This window comes from Myotis nattereri (assembly GCF_964212035.1).
Source record: "Myotis nattereri genome assembly, chromosome: 1".
NCBI lineage: Eukaryota > Metazoa > Chordata > Mammalia > Chiroptera > Vespertilionidae > Myotis > Myotis nattereri.
The window spans coordinates 160802670-160827610 of record NC_138075.1 but is presented as its reverse complement, the minus strand read 5'-3'; the positions used below and the strand labels follow the sequence as shown (position 1 = coordinate 160827610).

Below are 24941 nucleotides of genomic sequence, written 5' to 3'. Positions count from 1 at the left end.
TGTGAGGATCAAATGATAGCATTCACCTAAAATTTAGGTGTGGTCCTTGAGCACTTAATAAATGTTAGTTGTAATTATTATAAGAAATCATCTATTTGAACATTTCCATATTCTTTGCAAAATCTTGGCTGAAAGCATCCTTCATTACATTGCATGAAATTATTTTCTCTCACAAACTGCCTCTTCAAATGCACTTGAGATTTTCCTTAAGCAGTTGCAGAAATACATGGCTAACCATGTTGTCTTTCCAGAAGGAAATTCAAGTCATTTTCCATAATGACCTTTTCAGGTATCTTTTTCCCACCTTTTTCTCCTTGGCTGGCTTTCTTTTGATTTTATTTTTTAAATTGTGATCTTTTGTATTGCTTTTAACTTTGTAGCTTATGAATCTGTCATTTGCGAGCTGAATGACCCTGGAGAGGTTATTTAACATCTAGAGCTTCACTTTCTTAGTCTGTCAAATGAGAATTGTTGTGGACACCAATGACACTATCACCCCAGCGTCCTTTTCAATACTCACTCCTCTACAGCATCCATATTCCCTGGGGGCCATATATGGGGTCCAACCCTCTAAGCACATGGATGAGTCTAGTAGTAGACATCTAATGCAAATGGATCAAGAAGACCCTTGCCAGGAATTCTGTATTTAAGACTGAAAGAATCAGGTCAATTTCCTTTTGTAGCTGAAACTGTAAGACATAAATCTCAGGAGTTGCTAGTGTCTGTGCTTCACACTTATTTGGGAGTTGGTACATAGTGAAGAAGAGCATGCAAAGAGGAGAAGAAGAGGGGGTCATAATAGTTCTCATGGTCCCTAGGCTCTTGCTTTTCCTATAGTTGGGCTATTCCATTAGACATCCCACTATCTTTCCAATAAATTCTCCTTTTGGCATACATAATTAGGATTTGATTCCCATCACTTGAAACTGAAATATTCCTAATATAAAGAAAACAAACCCTATTTTGGATAGGTATTATAGAAAGTAAATGAGATAAAATATTTAAGTGCATAGCATGTAACCTGGCATATAATATTTGTTCAAGCAGTAATACCTATTGACATTATTTAGAAGATGGGAATACAAACTCTAAGTCGATTTAATTACTGAAAATAATTTTAATAGCTTACACATCTTCTTTCTTCTTACAGTTTCAAAATCACTCAAAGGTATTACTTGATTTCAAATACGGAAAGAATAACAAAATAAGAGAAATGCTTTGATTCATGTTGCTACATATGATTGTATAAGTCTAAGTGATTTTTATATAGCTAAACAATCTTAGAGAATAGTGAAGCCTCAATGTCTTGCCTAACTCACTTGCTTAGAGTAAACATAGGGAGGGAAAAGGGAAAATAATGCAGACTTAACTTTAATTATCCCACACATACAGGAGTAAGTCTGACCCATTTAAACATACAAAATACTGACACGGTTGTATTCACAACAATCATCACATAGTGTAAAGGATCAGTGAGTAAAAAGAAAATGAAATTCCCATACCTGTAGAGATACCACACTGACATTATCAAAATGGATGTGTCCATTAGGCTCTGTGACAGCTGGGTTTGCATAGCATGTCACACCATTGATGGCAGGTAATGTTTTAGGTTGATGAGTTTTTTCTGGAGAAGGGCCAAAGTCATCATTTCTAAAGTGGGCATGATCATTCTACATGGAAAAATTAAAAAAGTAAAAAGGGGTTATAAGAAGAAAAAAGATGGCTCATATAAACAAGAAAATAGAGGTCAGTGCTTTTTATCCACAAGAGAGGACTGTTATGTCTATTCTGTGTGTACCCTAACCTTTTTAGATTTTTAAGATTTCTCTACCTTTAAAAATATCCTCATTTATTAGTCTGTTGTGTCTGTTTTCTCATGTTAGAGCATATATGCCTTCTTATTCTGTTGAATATGAATAGAATACATCTGTTATTCAACATTAAATTATTAGTACTAACTTCAAATTCTACAATATAAACCAAGTGTGTCTCTTATACTTATCAATATATATATTTCTTTTCTTTGTCCTCACATTCACAAATCTAATACATGAACAGTTCATAAAATTCTAAGAATAAAATTCCTTCCTTTATTCGCCTTTATAAAGTAGCTTTGGCAAGTATAATAGCAAAAGTTTTAAATAAAGTCCATTTACCTGACCATATGTCTTTAATAACATCTTAAGCATTCTTTCAAAAAAGAAAAGTAAATAAAAGCCACCAAATACAGCAACAGCCTTCTCAACATAGTTGTCAGTTTTAGGATTGAATCCAAATGCCTGGGGAGGAAAAAAAATGGGAGCAAATCAGGTAAAACCAAGTAATATTACCTGATTTCTAGCAAATAATACCAAAATTTCTCAGTATTCAATTTTCACTGTAGTTCTATGCCCATCTTCACATCCAGCTAATATTGAGAACTTACCTGCCAAAATCACAAAACAAAAATTCAAGTAAGCAGACTGTAAGGGATGTTTTAGAAACCTCATGACCAGCGGATGCTCCAGTAAACAAACCTGAGTATCTTGTTTCCTAGCTCCAACACCTGCAGTAATAAGTGCCTTGAAAGAGGAAACTTTAGTGGTAAAGAAGCAGCACTAAATCCCACATCTGTAAGGTAGCATTAAATCTAGGTAATAAGAATACCAGTAAATGAAACATTATTTGCTTTCTCTAAAAAAAATATATTTGTCTATCGTATCCAGAGTCAAATATTTTTATATTCTTTAATTGATTTCAGAGAGGAAAGGAGAGGGAAAGAGAGATAGAAATATCAATGATGAGAGAAATCATCGATTTGCTGCCTCCTGCATGTCCTCTCACTGGGGATTGAGCCCACAACCCAGGCATGTGCCCTTCACCGGAATCAAACCTGGGATGCTTCAGTCTGCAGGCTGACGCTCTACCCACTGAGCCAAACCAGCTAGGGCCAAAGTCAAATTTTTAAAGCAATATGGCAAGCCACTTGGATTACTGTTTTCCCAAAGGAGATCCTCTTGAACCTAGAGGATCCCAATAAGACCTAATGAAATTCAATAAATTAAGAATTGAGCCCAAGAATAAAGAAGAAAAGATTTAAGATACCAGATAAGCACGTACACACACACACACACACATACACACATACACACACAGACGAGTATGAGAATTTATTGTTTAAAGAACATAGGACAAGAATTGGAGTTTGAAATTATAAAGAGTAGAGATATTGCTAACAGACAAGAAACACAAGCTTAAAATAAATAAAATAAGAGAAAGCTTGACACCATTCCAGACATTGTAAATCTTCCCTCTGAAGAGCAACCAGAATAGAGGATGCCTTGGTTCTTGTTCTATGCCTGCCTCTGGGAAGAGCTCACGGCCACATCTTCATTTGATTGACTGCTCTATGCTTATTTATACAGTGCAAAACTGGCACAAAGACACCTACTCTACATATGTAACACAGAGGTTATGAAAACCAAATGAAGTAAAAAAAAGGGAAAGAATTTTGCCAAAAGTAGAAATAACTGTCTATGGAAAATTGAGGTAATATTACAAAGACAGATTATCCAGTGCTTATATAATTTTCTTTTTACAGCCATAGTTACTTAATTATCACCTACAGGCAAAAGGACATCCACAAATGCTGTTGAAGGAGTTTCTTATTTTCCTAAGACATTTCTTATGTATTACTACATTTTCAATAAAATAGAAAACCTCAAAATCATAAATGTGGAATCCCCAGTCCATACACAATATCAGTTTTTAAATTTAATTTGATCCAAATTTCAGATAAGTTAATATATACACATATAATATTATATTGTATTAAATATATTGCATGTATAATGTTACATATAAAATTATTAATTAGAAAATCTGTATTGTCATACTAGTTTTGTTGCTAGCTGATTGTATCTCTAGTTGAAATGACCTTTCTAGTTCCTTTCTAGATATAATGATAACAATAACAACACTCATAAGTCTGTGACTCTAAGAAAAACCCCAATTTCATATATAGCTGTGAAAATTAAAAGAAGCTTTTCTAAAACTTATGAGATGAGAATAATACCCTGAACTACTATTATTCTCTTTGCTCAGGACTCACCCACCCATCTTTGTGTGTGCATCTTTGGGGGTGGAAGAGATACAGTCCATCTATGTATATAAAACCCTAAGCGACCGGTCCACCATTTAACTGGTCGAACATTTGGCTGGTCGCTATGACACACATTGACCAGCAGGGGGAAGATGCTCAACGCAGGAGCTGCCCCCTGGTGGTCAGTGCATTCCCACAGTGGAAGCGCCACTCAGCTGACTGATGGGCGACTCCTGGCTCATAGCTGGTGAGGCGCGAGCCTCTCCACCTCTCCTGCCTCCATGGCAGTGCTACCGGGTGGCGGTAGCAGGAGCAGCGGGGCGGATTGAGCAGGAGCAGCCGGTGCCCAGCCGGGCTCGGGCTCCTCCCCGGTCGCCTGCTGCTTCACGCACTACTACATCCCTCAGGGGATATCAGACTGCCAGTTTGGGCCTGATCCCTGCGGGCCAAAACCAGCAGTCCAGTATTCTCCAAGGGATCCTGGATTGTGAGAGGGCACAGGCCAGGCTGAGGGACCCCACCAATGCACGAATCCATGCACCGGGCCTCTAGTGTGTATATATTTCCCTAGCTCCCCTTCCTCCTACTAATGTCTCTTTCTCTTTCCCCTCTCTTCCCTCTCAATTATTTTTCTTCCTCTTTCTTCCTTATACTGGCTGGCCATAATATAGATATAAAATAAAACATATATGTTATGTGTTGATTAACTGAATAATGCACTATTGTCAATGTCAGATCAATAATACATCTTATGAAAAGGAAAAAATAAGCTGCTGTTCATTCATTGACCTCAATTGATTTTTTTCCACAGTCAAAAGAAAATTAAAAGGTCTGTCAACCACACTCTTATTGATCCTCTGGTCTTCAGTAACTGTAGTAAATATATAAGAAAATTTTATGGTATATCTTCAGTAAATTTGACATTGCATGCCCTTTAGATAAATAAATAAATAACTGAAGTATTAGAGAAATTAAATTTTCCAAATGCAGGATAGAATAAAATGTTAAGGCCCTATCTGAGCGCATCCTGGTGGCTGGTCTCCAGGAATATTAATTTTATCTCTGACACCGGCATTCCCTGAAGCTTCAGACATGCTTTTTTCATTTGCTGTGATTCCGCTCTTTTATTCAAAACACCATAAACCAGACCATAAAATTCTGTGAGAATCATGGAGGTTTAAAATGTACAAAGTGCTAAAACATTTTAAAGAAACAATTATTCACAGAAACAGGTAGCTAACACCCTTACCTCTGGAATAAGTTGGAAAATTGCGTTTGAAAATAGAGTCCCAATAGCCAGCCCCACAAAATAGGTCAAAATCTTGGGGAAATAAGATTTCTTTATCAACGGAGTCAAAACCAATCCGAGGAGAGATGCCAGATTAATGATTGTCACTGACAGGAATCCATATCCCCATACTGTGAATAAGAGGGAAAGAGGAGCAATTAATCAGAGCAAAGGAGCCAAATGAAGACTTACTCTCCATTAAACCTGAAACACATTTCCTCTTTAAAAGCTTGAGACCGATTTCTTCTTGCAAAGAACAAAATCATCTCAATGAAAATTATACAGAAAATTGAGACCACATAGCATAATAAATATTAATAGAAACACTGCCTATGCTTTCATCAGTCTTAAGTCATCATTACAGGATCAAAGAATTGTACTAATTTGCATAAGACCTAGAATAGTGACCATCTGAGGTCCACAGGCTTCAAGCCACCTACTTTTATCTATTGGTTCATGGCCTAGTTAAAACTCAGCCTTTCAGAGGAAGATAGAGGTCATGTGAGTTTCAGGGGAAAGGTATGGCAGCTTTGCCTGTGGCCTCACACACTGTGCAGAGACAATGTGAAAAATTAGAAAGCTGCCTCTACATTGCTACTTCTTTGTCCAGAATTTTTAAACCATGGGCCACTTTTCTCATGGACACTATCAGTTGAGTAGCATAGTAACACTTAATGCTTAGTGAGTGTTCACCATGTGCCAGGCACTGTGCTGGGCGACTAACATGTATTAATTCATTTGATCTTCACAAAACCCTATGAGGTAAGTACTACTATTATCTCTTCCATACAGTTGAAACCAAAGCATATGGAGTTCAAATGAGCTGCCCAAGTCATGCAGATTGAAAATCCTGCAGATTTCAAACCCAGACAGTTTTTCTCCAGGGCCCACATTTTTTTTTGCAATATGTTTCATTATTCCTGTGGCGGTGATTTAATTTTTAAGAAGCCCATGGGGCTCAACAGAACTAAACATTTTATAATACTCTTTATGAACATAAGACATTCCACCATTATTCTGGTTCAAGCGAGTCTATCTATAAATAAGCAATCTTAGCAAATGTTTATGGAGCCTAGGATGCAAACCATGATTCCTGCCAACAAGCAGCTTGGATCTTTTGCTTGGGGAGCTGAGAAATGTGAAGAAACACCCATGCGCAAAGCAATATAAGGTAGCCTGTGCTGAGTACCAAGTAACAGGTAATAAATGTTACTATGTCATCACAAGAATCATCACAGCACTAACCATGACTTTATCTTCTCCACTTTCCTATCAGTTCAAGACTCCCGACCATGCCCTACAAAGTCATCTCATTGGACCTACAAAGGTCCACCTCATTCCCATTTACTATCTTATCACCTCAGACAGCAATATCTACTCTCCTCAGACTTCCCACATAGAGAAAGTTCTCAATCCCACATCCTCCTCCATGATATATCTATGTGTAGTTTCCCTTCATATGAATAGCTTTCTATCTCATCACTAGCCTACATTCATTCACTCATTCAATCAATATTTATAATCTCATTGGGTAGACAAGATGCATACCTGTTGAAACTAAAATTAAAATGCAGAGATGTTTTTGAGTACCAAATAGAGGCAAAGCCACATACACATATTAAACTCATCATCTGCCCCTGAGAAACCCTGCTCCCCTACCCTTGTTCACTACCTCCTTAAATAGCAGAAATGTCGGGGTCAATTTCAATTGCTCACTCCACCACTCAATTCCATACATGATTGGTGATCAAACTCTATCAATTCTGCTTGAGATCTCTCACTCCAGCTTCTCCAGCTTCATTACCGATACCTTGAGTTCAGGTCCTCACCATCTCTAACTCCTTCATCTAATGCATTATGACAGTTTTCTGTCTGCCCTTCCTCCCCTACTGGACATGACCACCTGACTCATTATTCTAAAACACAACTCTGATCACCTCATACCCCTATTTGACACTGCCCTTCATCAACTGAATCCCATAGAGCCTCACTGGTGTTATTTACACCTTTATCAACATGCCTTTATGCAGACACAATGTCTTCCAAATCCAGAATTACCTTTACTTGTGGCTCTCTATCTGGAAATATGTTTTTATCTTCTTTGCGTGAGAAACTCACACATGGTTCTCCAAGCCAACTCAAAGACCTCCTCTATAAAGCTTCCCTAGCTCCTCCAGGCATCAGTGCCTTGCTTGTCAAGCTTCCTATAGCTCTTTGAAGATAATTGGGCGACTTACCATTTCTGTGTGCGATAGTGATTTTATCATTTACATATTTGTCTATATCATATAAATTATGAGATTTTCAAGGAGGGGGCTATGCTATATTCACCTTCAGTGCTTAGCAAATAACACAAATTCCTTGAAAAATGAATTCATGAAACCCATACTTTAAAATGCAGCCCAGAACTCTGTCAAAAAATATCAATTCATCTGCTTATTTAATCTTTCTAACTTTCCTTAATATTGTGCACGTTTATCAGAACCACTTGGGGGACTTTGGGGGTGTGAATCACCACTCTTTTAGGCACACTACTTCGTTTTCCCTCCTTTCATTGTTAGGACATTATTGGGGGCCAGGGGGAGGGAGATCCATCATCCACTCAACTAGGGCATCAAAGAATGAATTAGTATAAAAATACTCTTTGGATCTCTCCATATACAAATAGGACTTCCTCTAATGATCTGTTTCAGACTTTCTGATCCTTAGTGAATGTGGAAAAATTTTAATACATTTCCAAGGAATATTAGTGACACTAGTTAACATTTATTGAATGCCAATATGTGTGAAAATTCTTCTAAAAACTTTACCTATTTTTTTAATTTTTCTATTTAATAGATTATTTTTTACAGGAATAACATAAAGCCAGTTACACATAGCCCCTGGAATACAGTCAAGTCTTCAATAAATGTTATCATTATTTTTTTAAAAATAGTAAGTAGACCAGCATGTAAATTTTAGTTCCATTAGCTCACTGTTGTACAGTGGAAGAACCACAGGCTAGGAGTTAGGAGCCCTGGACTTGCATCCTCCCTCAGGTACTGTCCCTAAAGAAAGCCTTTAGTCTCTCTGGAGCTTGAGACTTATGTCGTCGGGTTGCACTATGCAGTTCTGGACTATGTGATCTCCAGGGATGCTACAAGTAAAATTCCATTATTATTATTATCTATTATTTAAATTAAATAGCGTTATATAACTTCATCAAAAAATTAGACAATTTTGGAGCATTAAATGATGGTTAAAATATATATCACCTAGAGAATTTAATTTACCATCCATTTGTTGCACTCATCCATTTTACGACTTTGAAGTGTTGTCCTTAGAATTCTCTCACTTCGTGTCCCCACTGCCTATTCCTACCTCCTGGTTCCTAAGATAGAGTAAACCTGAGAATTGAGGTGACAAACACTTTTGAATATCAGAAATTAACCTTCACAGAGTAGAGGATTTGCTTTTACTAAAGCCTCACCTCCTGTACTCACAATTATGTCTGTTATACATATATACATATTTTATTTAGCAGACATATATATAGTGCCTAACCACGTGCCAGATAGCATTCTAAATGCTTTGCCAATATTAAGTTAGAAAATTACAGAGCTGGGATTTGACCTCAGATGGGCTGACTTCAGAATCTATGCCTTTACTACGCTGTACAATCTGTATTGAAATTAAACAGATTTATGGGAATACAAACATACTCCCATTTAGTATATATTCTATTAAAAATATGTGTTTGAACCATTAGCTCTAAAATTGTTGTTATTCACAAATATGATAATTGTATTGACAAAGTATACTTAGTGATTTCTATTCCTTATATATGTAAACATAGAATATAAAAGACAATGTGGACCCAGCTGGTATGACTCAGTGGTTGAACGTCACCTATGAACCAGGAGGTCACAGTTCAACTCCTGGTCAAGGTACATACCCGGATTATGGGCTCAATCCCCAGTAGGGCTTGTGCAGGAGGCAGCCGATCAAGGATTCTCTCTCATCACTGATGTTTCTATCTCTCTTTCCCTCTCCCTTCCTCTCTGAAATCAATAAAAATAAAATGACATATCTCCAGCCTCAACCTATTCTCTGAGCTCTACATGTATGCATGCCATTGCCTACTGGATATCTCTCCTTGTTGGTCGACATCAATGCCTCAAACTGACCATGTCTAAAACCATCCTCTTGATTCTCACCACTGGCTTCCTTTATAACAAACTACTCCACCCCAGTCTTCATCCTGGGAAATGGCACAGCCATCTATCCACTTTCAAGGACTTAAACTTTGATTTATCATTCCCTCCTCCACATCCAAACCATTTTAGCACAGTCTCTGAAATCCACCCTGAATCTCCTCACTTCTCCTCACTCCTGCTTCTCCCACCTTAGCCCCAGACCCCATCATCCTGAATACCAACCCCTGGCAACAGCCTCCTGCCCAATCAGTCTCCATGCTTCTACTCTTGCCCCATGACCGGCTCTCCCCAAACTGCAGGTAGAACAATCTTTTACAAATCCAAATGAAATCATATCCCTCTCCTGCTTAGAACCCTACAGTGTCTTCATAGCACATTCAGAATAAAATCCAATCAACTTACTGTACACTGCAAGGCCCCTGGGTCCCCCTCCTTCTGTCCTCCCTCCTGCTCACTATGCTCCAGACGCACAGACATTCTTGCTGATCCTTACACATGCCAAGCACATTCCCAAGCTTATGCTCACTGTTCCCTTGACCTTGCTCTCTCTTTCCCCAAAGAAGATCTTGCCATGGCCCTCTCCTCCGACCTTAGTCGGGATTCAGTTCAAATGTAATCTCATCAGAAATGCCTCCCTTTTTTCATCTAAATTCACACGCACCCACCATCTCCTTCTATTGTGACCTATTTTATTTTCTTCAAAGCATTTATCCCTCTGAAATCATATTATTTATCTTATTATTTGTGTAAATGTTTATTATGTTTATTCTCTACTACATTATAAGCCCTAAGAGGGCAGGATTTTTTTCTTCTTGCTTATGACTGAATCCTCGATACACAGAACAGTGCGTGTCATGTCAATCAACAAACACTTATTGAATGAACAAATAAACAAAACAATGAGAATTAAAATATCCATGCAGGACAGGGCAACAATTTGGGAATACCAAGAAATGGCACACAGTTAATAAATAGACCCCCCTGAACAATTGGTTTATCTCATTTGTGAAAGAACCCTTCATACTTAAGTGTGTGAACTATATTATATAGTAAACAAGCACTTGTTTTCTTATATTTTAAAATTTCTTTGCAGCAGATAATTCTTTTAAAATGCTGTCTCTGTGACAATACCATTATAGGCACTTAAAACAGCCGCTGGTATTTTCTTTCATTTATGAAAATTATATATAAATATATATATATATATATATATATATATATATATATATATATATATATATACGCCTAAGCCACCGTTCGACTATTCAACCATTCGACTGGTAGCTATAATGTGCACTGACCACCAGGGGACAAATGCTCAACGCACTGGCATGGAAATATGGAACAGACTGATGAATCTCAGAGGGAAGGAGGAAAGGGGGAGGGTGGGAAAAGATTAATCAAAAAATCTTATATGCATACTAGAGGCCTGGTGCACTGATTCATGCACCAGTGGGGTCCCTCGGTCTGGCCTGCAGGGACTGGGCTGAACTGGCAGTCCTATATCCCCCAAGGGGTCCCAGATTGCGAAAGGATGCAGGCCAGGATGAAGGACCCCACCGATGCACAAATCTGTGCACAGGGCCTCTAGTAGTGGTAATAATTCAGTACTTTTAGATTTAATCTAGAGACACACTAGTTATCTTATCTCTTTACTGACACATATAGATAAATTGACAGGGTTTTTAATACTATTTAAAAGCACAATTTGATGGAAATTAACTGATCAATGTTGAGCTAGGTAGTTAATATATAATCCAATGTGTACAGTATAAACGTATGTTTAAAATAAAGCATTGGGTTTTATAAAGTTTTTACATGGTACCACGTATAATTTTAACTCCACAAATAGAAGAGTATAACTTAAGAAGTTTAAATGAGCTCTAATTATTCTTATCCTACATACTTCCAGAAAGGATGTATGAATATATGTGCCTTACCAGGGGACTCTATGTAGAGTAATAAAAGCAGAAAAGGGAAACATGTTAATGTCATTTCATACAACCCATAAACCTTTCAAACAAATGGAAAGACAAGTTTCCAACATACCTTCGGAAAGACTTGGTTTTGAATCGTGTTTGGGCCGCTCTTCACAGGGATGAAAGTTCAGTTGCTGTAGGACTGCTGGACAGATGACAGAGAAGTTTGAGCTGGTGATCTGCGTAGCATTTGAAAAGCCATGAAGGGAAAAGATCTCTTCAGCTGACAAACACTGAAATAGAAGAAACAAAGTAAACATATACATGTTAATACAGTAAAAGCACTCATGCAAAGACACTATGAAGAGACAGAATATTTCTTCTAGACACATAGCACTAACTCTTTATACAAAAGCCCACTCCAGAAATGTATAGACCCCTAAAATTGTAAAATAGCCCACACCTCTTTTAACCTAGAAACCATAAAAATAGCAAAAACCTTCTTGATCAACAGTCTACCTATAGAAGCCTAAAAGGCGAAAACTGGTTTGGAGGTTTCCAAGTGCTTTAAGACAAAAGGGCTTTAAGATGATTCAATATTCTCAATGTTCCCTCTCTGTTCATCTTCAGCTTGAATGCGTATTTTGTGTGAGCTATTGGAGTGGCTCTCTATAACATTTCCTGTAGACAAACACCAGGCTTACTTACAGTTTCACAATTAAAAGAGTATCCATCCTCCTAAACAGCAATAATAGCCCCATCATATAAAAGTTGTTTTAAAATATGTCTTTAGCACAAATGGTTGTTTGCTAAAACATGTATTTTGCTCAATGATGGTGGATAGCTTTTTTATTTTATATAAAGTTTTGAAATAGTGATGTGCTGTTTAGAAATTCATTAACTATTAATGAGAAATAGAATCTTCATTAGAAAAGAATTCTCTGCAAAAAAAAATAATAACTTTTTAAAGGTATCATTTTACCCTAGGGCAAAATTTAACTGTAAACTATTTTCCATATACTCACATTATTAAGAAGAATATAAAAGAAATTAAATGTGTTACTATTATTAGTAAGTGTTATAAGAATTATAGAGTGTGAAAACATCTATTCACTCAAATAGAAGAGTCTGTTTTTAATAAGTGCAACTGAGAGCATTTCTTTGCATATTTCAGCCAATATTTAAACCCTGCTGAGATCTTAACTTTGTAAAATAGACTGGATTGATTCCTCCTAGATTTCATATAATGAAGCCCTATCCTCCAATGTGGAGATTTTTGGAGGTAATTAGGGTTAGCTAAAGTCATGAGGGTGAGGCCCTGCTCCAATCAGATTAGTAGACTTATATAAAGTCACAGAGAGAGGATGTAGCAAGAAAGTAGTCGTCTACGATCCAAGGAGAGAGCTCTAAACAGAAACCAATCCTCTGTCACCTTTAATAGTCTCCAGAACTGTGAGAAAATAAACTTCTGTTATTTAAGCCACCCAGTTGATAGTATTTTGTTATAGCAACCTATGCTGACTAGTACACTATGATTGATATTGAGAACTCAAAAGTCTTTGTTAAGTGTTTGACCATAAGTGCTGTAACTCTATTCACAGAAGGAACAATGAAACTAAAACTGTAAAATTTTTATTATAGGAGATCACTACTGATTTTGAAGGAAAGATGAAAAACATCAAATACACCAAGATGTTTGGAGTTGTCAAAAGCTAAGAGTACAATTGCCTTAAAGAAAATATACATTTAGACCTCTCTTTTTTTAATGTCTAAGTATATGCCTACAGCTGTTTCTTATTCAACTCATGCTCTCCTTTGGGTTCATGACAATGATAGCTGTGTGCCATCCCTAGAAGAGGGGACAGTACACTCAGCGCTATGTTAACAGTCTTCCCTTCGGTGAGAATGGGGGATAATAAACTAATGAAGGGAGAAAATAGCTAATAGCCAACTGGGGGAGGGAAAGTGAGTATAGTCTATTCATTACCATGAAACTACATGGAAGCATAATTGCTAGGCTCAAAAATTACAGAGTCCATGAGTTCCAAATGCCCACTGCATGATTCCAGGAATAAATAGGTGTAGTAGGACAAACACAAAGCAGCACTGTGTCCCTGCAAGGAAGTCTTCACCTACCTGGACTTCAGGTTCCTCCAACTATAAAATAAGAGGAAAAGGGGAAGCTGCCAATAGGTCATTTCCAAAGCCTTCTCAGAATTAATATTCTAAGGTGTCCTAAAACTTAATGACTGTTAAGCAGTTCTTTTCAGACTCCTATTGTGACCTGTTAGTGGGTCAGGAAGTTCACTTACAGTCAGCATCTTATAAGGAAGTAAAAAAACAATCTAATAGAAACTATAGAGTGTACCACACATAACTAGGATAAGTGTTGCTGGATCAAATTTTACTTCAGCTATACATTATACATACCATGCACCTGTACATAGGAGCACATGCCAAATTAATTTTCTACCAGCTGTGTGAAAAGGGTAAAGGGATTAAGAAGTACAATTTGGCAGTTACAAAATAGTCATTAGTCATTAGGATGTAAAGTACAACACAGGGAGTATAGTCAATGATATTGTCATAGCTACATACTGTGTTAGGGGAGTACTAGACTTATTAATTAGGGGGATCACTTTGTAAGTTATGTAAATCTCTAACCACTTTACTGTACACCTGAAATTAATAAACTATCGAATGTCAACTGTAAGTGAAAATCTTTTTTAATTCTTTTAATTTAAAAAAATCATTTTTTACTATAAGGGCAGTCAAATGTTTGAAAAACACTGCCCTTAAGGATTCTCAAATTGCCTGTTGTACATCCTTAAACACACTCTCCTATATACAGTTAGAATAAAAGATAATCAAAGGAAACTACACTAATAAAAGAGAAAGATGCAAATTGACCATACCTTCGTGACACCCACCAGCCAATCAGGAGTGAGTATGCAAATTAACCCAACAAAGATGGCGGGTTAATTTGCATACACAGGCACTGAGCAGCCAGGGGTGGGGCAGGATGCTTGCATCGTTACCATGGCAACAACACAGGCGTTTTGCACCGCCCCAGCCATGCTGGGCCTCTGGGCAGTGTGGGAAGGTGAAAAGGTGGCTCTGGCCAGAGCAAAGGTGGTGCCAGTAGCCAGGGAAAGGAAGGCCCATTCTTGCACAAATCTTCGTGCATCGAGCCTCTAGTAAATAATACTGTAAGTTAGCTTAGAGTCTTGATGATCTGTGCAGCATCTGAGTGGATATTTTGGTTGGCAGGCACTCATAAATAATAACACTGACAGTGGCAAATGCTCAATCTCAAAAAAGAGTAAGTAGGTGGACAGATGACAGAACTTTAGATCTTCCCTTATGTTATGAGAATGAGAATAGAATATTAAGGGATATTATCAGTATGGCAAAATAAAAATAATGCAGCCCTGATTTATTCAAAATAGCTATATACCAGCAAGTAAAATGCAAATAATTTTATACAGCAGCCTAATTTGGCTTTAAATAACTTTGATTTTATTTTGTTTTTATTTATTTTATTCTTTTTACTCCCTTTACCTATTTCTCCCACTCTCTACCTCCCACCTCTGCCAACACAGATCTGCTCTCTATATCTGTGAGCTTGGTTTTGTTTTGTTTGTTTTATATTCTACATATAGAGAGATCATATGGTATTTGTCTTTTCCTGACTTATTTCACTTAGCATAATGTAGTCAAGATCTACCCATGTTATCACAAATGGTATGATTTCTGTCTTCTTTATGGTTGAGTAATATTCCACTGTACATATGTACCACCTCATTTTTCTCCATTCATCCATCAGTGGACACTCAGGTTGCTTCCCTGTCTTGGCAATTGTACTAGTAAATAATGCTGTAATGAACATGAGGGCACATATATCTTTGTGAGTTAGTGTTTTTGTTTTCTTCTGATAAATATCCCGAAATAGAATTGCTGAAGATATGGTAGTTCTATTTTTTTATTTTTTGAGGAACCTTCATACTCTTTCCATAGTGGCTGCACCAATTTACATTCCCACCAACAGTGGACAGGGTTCCTTTACTCCACATCCTCACCAACATTTGTTATTTCTTGTCTTTCTGATAATAGCCACTATGTGAGGTGATATCTCATTGTGGTTTTGATTTGCATTTCCTGATGATTAATGATGTGAACAACTTTTCTTGTGCCTGTTAGCCATCTGTGTGTCTTCTTCCGAAAATGTCTAGTCACGTCTTCTGCACATTTTTTAATCGAACTGTTCGGTGGTTTCCTTTGCTGTGCAGAAGCTTTTGGGTTTGATGTGTCCCCTTTTTTTCTATTGTTACTTTTGCTTTTAGTGTCAGATTCAAAAATTGTTGCCAAGACCTATGTCAAGGAGCTTACTACCTATGTTTTCTTCTAGGAGTTTTATGGTTTCCGCTTTTAGCATTCAAATATTTAATCCATTCTGGTTAATTTAGGGGTATGGTGTAAGATAGTGGTCAAGTTTCATTCTTTTGCATGTAGCTGAGCAGTTTTCCAAACACCATTTATTAAAGAGAGTGTCCTTTCCCCATTGTATATTCTTGGCTCCGTTATTATAAATTAGTTGACCATATATGCATGTTTTCATTTCTGAGCTTTCTATTCTGTTCCATTGACCTCTGTGTCTGTCTTTATGCCAATGCCACACTGTATTTAATTACTATAGCTTTGTCATATAGTCTACAGACAAGAACGTGATGCCTCCAGTTTTGTTCTTTCTCAAAATTGTTTTGGCTGTTCAGGGGTTTGTTTTGTGGTTCTCTACAAATTTTAGGATTAGATTTATAGTTTTGTAAAAATGACATTGGTATCTTAATAGGAAGTGTATTGAATCTATAGATTGCTTTGGGTAGGAAGAACATTTTAACAATATTGATTCTTCCAATCCATAAGCACAGGATATCTTGCATTTATTTGTGTTTTCTTCAATTTCTTTCATTAATGTCTTTTAGTTTTAAATACATAGGTCTTTCCCCTCTTTTATTAAATTTATCCCTAAGTATTTTATTCTTTTTAATGCAATTGTAAATAGAATTATTATCTTAATTTCTCTCTTTGATAGTTTGTTATTAGTGTGCAGAAATGCAACAGATTTTGTGTATTGATTTTTATTATGCTTTGATTTAACCAAGTTGAACTTGAAACAAAGAAAGCAGTTGTCTAAGAAAGGGCAGTGTTGCCCTGACCGGTTTGCCTCAGTGGTCAGCCTGTGGTCCGAAGGGTTGCCGGTTCAATTCCTGATCAAGGGTACATACCTCGGTTGCATGCTCGACCCTTGGCCCCAGTCGGGGTGTGAACAGAAGGCAACCAATCCATATATCTCTCTCTCTCCCCACCTTCTCCTTCCCCTCCATCCTCTCTCTAAAAATAAATGGGGGCAGTGTTCCCCAGAGCAGGTACAAACAGGATGACAACCAGAGTTGTGAGAGCAATAAAACCAGTAGAACCACTAAGGAAGTTCAAACATCCTCTCAAACACACCTCATTCACCTCCAAAACAAACAATGAATATATTTTTAAACTGTGGGATTCACAGTACTCAGGAAACAGCTCAGGGTGATTAGCCAGAATAGTATGTGCCTTAAAAGAAACTTCATAAGCTTTCAATATCTTCCAATTGACATACTGAGCTTTTCTTCTATGTGTTTTTACAATACTGCTGTTCTCAAGAGTGTGCTTGATGCTTGCTCTAGCCTCTTGAACCTTGTGCTATCAGAGGCAAACTCCCTTGATGCCCTCATGTTCAGTGGGTTGACTTTTTCCTAAAGACATTCATTAGTCTCTTGTCACCATAAGGTGATCTCAAATGGGCCTTATATAAACAACAAACCAGAGGAAAGTAGTAGAAGCCTATCATAAACGAGATCTCAAATTATATTCAAAATCATTTTCCCAAATAGTTCCACACCTTTCTTCTGCTGCTTTCCCTACTCCTTCTTCCTCACCTGTTCTAACTAGTCAACAGTTTGGGGGGGCTGGGATTTGTTTTTGTTTTTTTACCTTCTTTCCAGACATATTTTAGTGGGAATGAAGGAGGCTGGTACAAGGAGGGGAGGGAAAGATGATAGTTGAATGATTACAGCAAGTTCCTCACTCAACGTTTTTACACAAGTTTAAGTCTGCTTATCATAATAAATGCCAAGGTGTTAGGCAAGATTTAAAATTACATAGCTTAGATAATGACACAGGCTCTCTGCTTAACTAAACTTTAGTCAGGCTCTCTCAGCTGCAGCCTCATGTCTGTCCCTGTGGGGCCTGCATTGCCCAATTTTAGCAAGAATCCTGCTAAGTCAGTTTAGAGAGCATCCCCCATCCATCTCTGACATCTGATCAGGCCTGCCTTCAGCAAATATCCTGTTGGGTCTGTTTAACCAAATTCCCCACCTCTGATGCTCTGTCTCGTAGTGTTCCACGCACTCCCCCACCCTGCTTGGGGCTGTATTCAGAACTGAGCACAGCTCTGTCCTGAGGCCGTTTTCCCCTTGCTGCAATCGTTCTTAAATAAAATTTCTTTTTATGGCCCTCACTACTGTTGGTAGGTTTTCCTCAACAATACCAAGTATAATAACCATGCAGTTATACTACGTAGCACATGAATTCTTCCCTTCTCTCAACAAATATTTATTGAATCATAAAAACCTGGGTAGAATATTGATGGGAGAAGTGGGAAGTGGGGGAGCTGGAGGATGACCCCCAAGAAAGAAATACAGTGGTCCTCCCTTTTCCACAGGGGATACGTTCCAAGACCCCAGTGGATGCCTGAAACCTCCAATACTACCAAACCTTATAGATATACTATGATTTTTTCCATGCATACACACCTATGATAAAGCTTAATTTATAAATTAGGCACAGTAAGAGATTAACAACAGCTGATAATAAAATAGAACAATTTATAACAGTATACTGCAATAAAAGTTATGGGAATGTGGTCCCTCTCAGCAAACTAGCACAATTTCTTTTTCCTTCTTCACAATTTCACGGAAAGAAGATTCCTTCTTACCAGACAAGTTAGCAACCTCAGCATACAGTTCTTTTCTTATCTAAGTTGAAAACTTTTACTTTTTCATTTAAACAAATCACTTTGCAGCTTCTCTTAGCATAGCTGTCCTGCCAGCATCACGACTCTTGCACTTCAGGGGCATTGAAGAAAATAGAAGTTTCGTGAATACAGGCACTTTGATACCAGGGCAGTTGATCTGATAACTGAGAAGGCTACTACGTAACTACTGAACAAGGAGCGTATATACAGCATAGACATGCCGGACAAAAGGAAGAAAACCAAAGTTTTGCCACCCCAATAACTGTGCCTTTTGGCACACTGATTTTAAGCTGGTTCCTAAGAAACAAAAGACCTAGAAAGAATCTTTGACCTTCCCCTTTTCCTACCACAGAGAGTCAGACAGAAAGGCCTACTCCAGGAGAAAACCTCAGGATGTTCGCCTCTGCCTCACTTGGGTTGAGTACGGTGCTTGGGAGCGCTCCAGGTAAGGGCCTGATGGCCGGATCAGCCCCTGTCCATTGATTCTGGGTTGCCTGGCAGGAATTTGCCTACCATGTGTGTTCCGTTCTTCCTCAATTACCTGTAAAGCAATAACTTTCACTTTTAAAATCTAAGATCTAGTTCCCCCTTTTCTCTTTGTCCAAAATGACATACTCAATTTTTCCTCACTATCTCTGCAATTTTATGCTATATGAATTCCCCATGTGTATGTATTAAAAATTTATTTTCGCCCTAACAGGTTTGGCTCAGTGGATAGAGCGTCGGCCTTTGGACTCAAGGGTCCCAGGTTCGATTCCAGGCAAGGGCATGTACCTTGGTTGTGGGCACATACCCAGTAGGGAGTGTGAGCATGCAGCTGATAGATGTTTCTCTCTAATTGATGTTTCTACCTCTCTGTAAAAAAAATCAATAAAATATATTTTTTTAAAAAAATTATTTTCATCTATTAATCTGTGAATGTTGTTTGAATTAGCCCAGCAAGACAAGCTTCAAAGGTGGAAGTAAAAGCACTTCTTTAAGCCCTCACAAATGGGATGCTTCGTTTCCTAGGCGGGACAGAGATTTCACCACGCTACTCAAGGTGGTGCACAATATAAAACTTACAAATTTTTTATTTCTGGACTTTTCCACTTAATATTTTTGAACTGCAGTTGCCCGTGGGTAACTGACACTGCAGATCAGGTGGGGACTACTGCAATACAAAGGTAGTTAGTCATAACACTTGTCATCAAGAACCCTACATAATTGTGGCAGAAATAAATCATATACAACAATACCTACACAACTGGAGAGAAGGTGATAAATTCACAAGAAGCCTAATGGTAAAGAACTATGAGGACTCATAAAAAGACGAAATAACATGCAGAGGAAATAAGTCAAAAATTACTCTGAGGTTAAAACTCTGAGAAAATAGCAAGAGGGTGTTGTTACTGGTGTGCTTAAGGAGCCCAGTAAGAGAAACAAGAAGGATGGTGGTCAGTTTGGTGTTAGACATTTTAAGTTGCAATACCTGTGGGACACACAGGTATTGCCTAAAGCTGGTCTGCCCTTAAGTCTTCTGTTAGTTATTGAGCCAATGAATTCCCTTTTTGACTTAAGCTAATTAAAGTCGTTTCACATTCAAATGAAAGAGTCCTGACTGATATATAAAGTAATTATTTAAAATACTTTAAAAAATTTTATTGATTTCAGAGAGGAAGGAGAGGAAGAAAGAGATAAAAACATAAATGATGAGAAAGAATCATTGATCAGCTGCCTCCTGCACGCCCCACACTGGGGATCGAGCCCGCAACTTTGGCATGTGCCCTGGCCAGGAACCTCCTGGTTTATAGATCTATGCTCAACCACTGAGCCATGCCGGCTGAGCTAAAAGACGTTTTTAAGGCTAACAAATGAATACAACATCCAGTACCTATGGAAAAACAAAAAGATAAGTTTTTCTAATGTTTAAACTTTCTCCATTCTTCTTCCTTTTCTCAACACATGGGTTGTTTTCTCTACTTGGCTGACTTGTCAAATGGCACCCATTAAATAATACAAACCAGTAGGGCCCTCTGCTCCTCAGCCCGTTGTCCCGACTCCTTCACACCATAAATGAAATATCACCCCATTCAAAAGTCACCCAGAGGTGGTTTCAGATTTTGTTTTGCCATGTACTGTGCTTCTGTAGAAGCTCATTCACATTCCCAATGAGGACCCTGTCTGTGTGGCTGTGTTTTCTTTTGTGGAGGTAAAGGTGAGAAGAAAATGTACATCATAAGGCAATCAAAACTGGAATAAAACACCAAGTCCACTCAGCTTTCTAGGTTGTCAAGTAACTGAACCACACACTTTAAATTGTATTACAAAGCTTCTAGCCCAGTGGTTCTCAACCTTCTGGCCCTTTAAATACAGTTCCTCATGTTCTGACCCCCAACCATAAAATTATTTTTGTTGCTACTTCATAACTGTAATGTTGCTACTATTATGAATCGTAATGTAAATATATGATATGCAGGATGGTCTTAGGCGACCCCTGTGAAAGGGTCGTTCGACCCCCAAAGGGGTCAAGACTCACAGGTTGAGAACCCTGGCCAGAGGCAGAAATGGGGTTAGAATACAAGTCTGAAAGAGCCCCATCTACCCTCTTTTCCTTAATGAATTCTCTACCCAGCTCTGTCACAGCTGTTGCTTTCAGCAAGAACTACAAGTACTGGAATTTGCCATCCTTCTCCATACCCCAGTGAATGATGGGCCTTCCATTCTTTGAAGAAGAATTCATTCAAAGTCTTCATCTATTTTGCTGTTATAGAGCCAGTTCCTCTTCTCCCTCACTCTCATTAATTTATTCATTCATCAAACACAGATTGCTCACATAATCTCGGGGATATATATTAGTCTCTGGTAGGTGCTGAGACTAAGATATGGTTCCATAAAGACATAAAACAGCTAACTATAATACAAAATGGTAAGTAAAATAATAAAGATTTGTGCAAAGTGTTGTGAGAGGGGACAGTCAGGGAAGGCTTCCTGGAGAGGAGATATGTGCGCTGAGTTTAAAATGTTAGTTCGGTGCTTCTGATGACTAGAGAGATAAAACATGAACCACAAAAACCTAAGGCAGAAATCAGTAATGCAATAAGCATACGATTAGTGGACAAATGAATTTTAGAAACAATAGTTATTATAAGAGTCTGGGAAGCACATAAAAATTATATGCTAAACATATATAATCTTTTTTAATCCCTACATCAGCTACCAAAATAGATTTTAGGAAATATCTGGGATGAAGAAATCATGTATTAGAAAGATCAATTGTTCAAAGATTAAATAACTTATTAAAGGCAGAATTCAAATCAGTATCTTCGTATGTCATCTGACTTCTAAGCCAATACTCTTGCTGCTGTACTCTTATATGTTGATGAGTTGAACAATGAAAAGAGCACAAATAGTGACAGAGAGAACCATTTAGTTAGACCCTGGCAAGGAATGTATTTGTTGCCCTTGATAGTGACTTGAGTCATACCGTTAAATTACTCTTAGACCATATTTAGCATCCCACCCAAAGAGAAACTGCAAAAACAAGCAAACATCAGCCAACTCCAACAATTCAAATTATCAGCCAAGTTTTCTCATCATGGTGAGAATTAAAGAAATGCAAGATGGTTCTGATTTTTTGCCCCAATAAGCCTTTCTGTCCAACACCCAAACAGAATATTGGGCAGACACAGTAACCACAGTCAAGCAGCAGACAGCCTGGCACAAACTTGCACAACACCCTCTGCCACATGCCCAAGGCTGCCGATATTGCTGGGAGGTATCCTGTAACAGGATCATCAAACCTAGAATGTCTGGGTGTGTGCCATATCTTGAATGTTTTGCTTCCCTATTACTGTTTTAAACCCAGTATTTTTGCTTAAGCAGAAAAGTCAGATTGTTGATTCATCCACCTGAGCTACCATCACACAACCATATGACTATGAGACCAGTACAACTAGCCATAGATTGCTAGGAAAGAGGATGAAAAGATAAAGATCCAAAATAATTATTTAATGGGGAGGAAGCCTCTAGAATCCTGGAGATCATACTTACCTTAGAATTTACTACTGCTAATACTAATAATACCATGTGCCTGGCACACAGTAACTCAGTAAATACTTGTTAAAAGAATGAATGAGTAAATGCATGAGTGAATCCCTCACTTGTCTTGAAAGTATTTTGCAAAATCAATTGCAAAACCAGTTTAAGTTCATAGTAGTAACTTAAACAAAACTAGGAAAAAGCCAAAGCAGTTAAGCGCAAAAAGTGAATTACTTACACATAAGAGTGATTTAAATATGGAACTGGACAAAGATCACAACAGAACAATTTAAATATTCCCACTTTAAAAGGGTAGTTTGAGTTTAACAATTGGGAGGCCACTTCTGATCTTGAAACAAGTGAGTAGTCCCTTTTATCTCTTCAGAGGTGAGTGAAGAATTTCATGAAACTGGTGATTTAAATGCTTCACACTGGACCCTAGCTGGTTTGGCTCAGCAGATAGAGGGTTGGCCTGTGGACTGAAGGGTCCCAGCTTCGATTTTGGTCAAGGGCACATGCCCCGGTTGTGGGCTCAATCTCCAGTAGGGTGTGTGCAGGAGGTAGGTGATCAATGATTCTCTCTCATAATTGATGCTTCTATCTCTCTCTCTCCCTCTCCCTTCCTCTCTGAAATCAATAAAAATATATTAATAAATAAATAAATACTTCAGTGGATCCCGGAATCCCAGCTGGGCCACTGGCAACAGGAGTACTCAAAGCAGGAGTGACTGAGGACATCACTTCTAGGATTGTTACTGATACAAAATGAAACCACCCAACAGGGAACTAGAGTACCACTCCCAAATCTCCTTGATATTGCTCAGCATACTAGTATCTATGTACTGAAATACCCTCTACCAACTTCTCTTGAACTTTTTCCCTCTTAATCAAGTGCTCCCACCTCTGTTTCCCAAGATGCATTTTTTCCATTATTCCTTCAGATTTCTAACACTGCTTACTGAAGCCACTACAGTGTGGGTGCATTCTTACCCACAATACATACACACATGCACACACATTTGCACACTCACATCCACTCTCAAAACTCTTCCTTACGAGGAAGCAAAAAGTACCTTTCCTAAATATACTATCCAAAAGAGAAAGATGTCGTGTTTGGGGATGCATTCTTAAGGGAAAAAGAATTATTATGAAACAATATGTATAGAATGACACCATACCATAAACGTTAACTAAAATCTACAGATACATTCTTCAAAATGTTAACAGTTTTATCTCTGGGTGGTGAAATTATGGGTGATTTTTATTTTTTCCTTCCTGCTCCTCTGGATTTGCCAAAGTTTTAGACAATATGCATGTTCTTATTTCAATTAGAAAAAATTAAGTTAAAGCATGGGGGAAGGAGGGTTAACACTCTTATCGTGTTCCTCCAAATACAATCAAGACAGGTTAGAATTATTTTTTAATTTTACTAAAGAAAACAAAATTGTAAAAGCGATTACATACTTTTTTAAAAAGATTTACAAAGTTTTCTGAGTTTACCACAGCTATTGACAAGTTCCTCAGCCTTATTCCATTCCACAGTCAGTTTCTCAAGGCCCCCTCTCCATAAAGCATGGCCTAGCGTCAGAGCACGGATCCTCAGTCTGCATTCTTGACTTCCTGCCCCTGCCCTGCCCCAGGGGGCAAGGGCCACCCTACTTACTGTCAGCTGTGATATAGCTGCACAGGCCTTCTGTTGGTTGTCAAGACCAAAGGGCCTCCCACTCAGTGCCTCTGGGTTAAGGTGTGGAAGGCATGCCTCTTCAACTCAGGGCTGGGGCGAATGCCACAAGGAGTGAGCTCATCCTCTAGAGCAGTGGTTCTCAACCTTCCTAATGCCGCGACCCTTTAATACAGTTCCTCATGTTGTGGTGGCCCCCAACCATAAAATTATTTTCGTTGCTACTTCATAACTGTAATTTTGCTACTGTAAACAATATGTAATTATATATGTGTTTTCCGATGGTCTTAGGCGACCTCTGTGAAAAGGTCATTCGACCCCAAAGGGGTTGCAACCCACAGGTTGAGAACCGCTTCTCTAGAGCCATCTCATCTCTGCAAGGAAAGGCCTTGTCCATCACAGGCCCACCTATGTAACAATCCTTTAGCACAGTGGTTCTCAAAGTGTGTTCCCTAGAAAATATGCAAGGTCAAAACTGTCTTCATAATAATACTAAGATTGCATTTTCCTTTTTCCAAAGGCTACATGACATATGTCACAATAGATTGCATGCAGAAGCATATATGAGACTGTTTTCTACTAAGCCAGATATTAGAGATTTGCAAGAATGTAAAGCAATGCCATTCTTCTCTTTAATTATTGTGTCATGGAAAATACTTATTTTTCATTTTAAAAATGTTAACA

At 38.1% G+C, this 24941-nt stretch overlaps 1 protein-coding gene across 1 annotated transcript in view; it reads right to left on the bottom strand.

Moving 5' to 3' along the window:
- Positions 1-24941, bottom strand: part of SLC39A8 (solute carrier family 39 member 8) — a 72670-nt gene that overhangs the window by 33793 nt on the left and 13936 nt on the right. The window contains exons 3-6 of the mRNA XM_081082504.1: positions 11615-11777; positions 5331-5500; positions 2157-2279; positions 1503-1670 (exon numbers count right to left, since the gene is read on the bottom strand). Of these exons, the coding sequence (XP_080938630.1) occupies positions 1503-1670; positions 2157-2279; positions 5331-5500; positions 11615-11777 (624 nt within the window). The remainder of the gene's footprint in view (positions 1-1502; positions 1671-2156; positions 2280-5330; positions 5501-11614; positions 11778-24941) is intronic.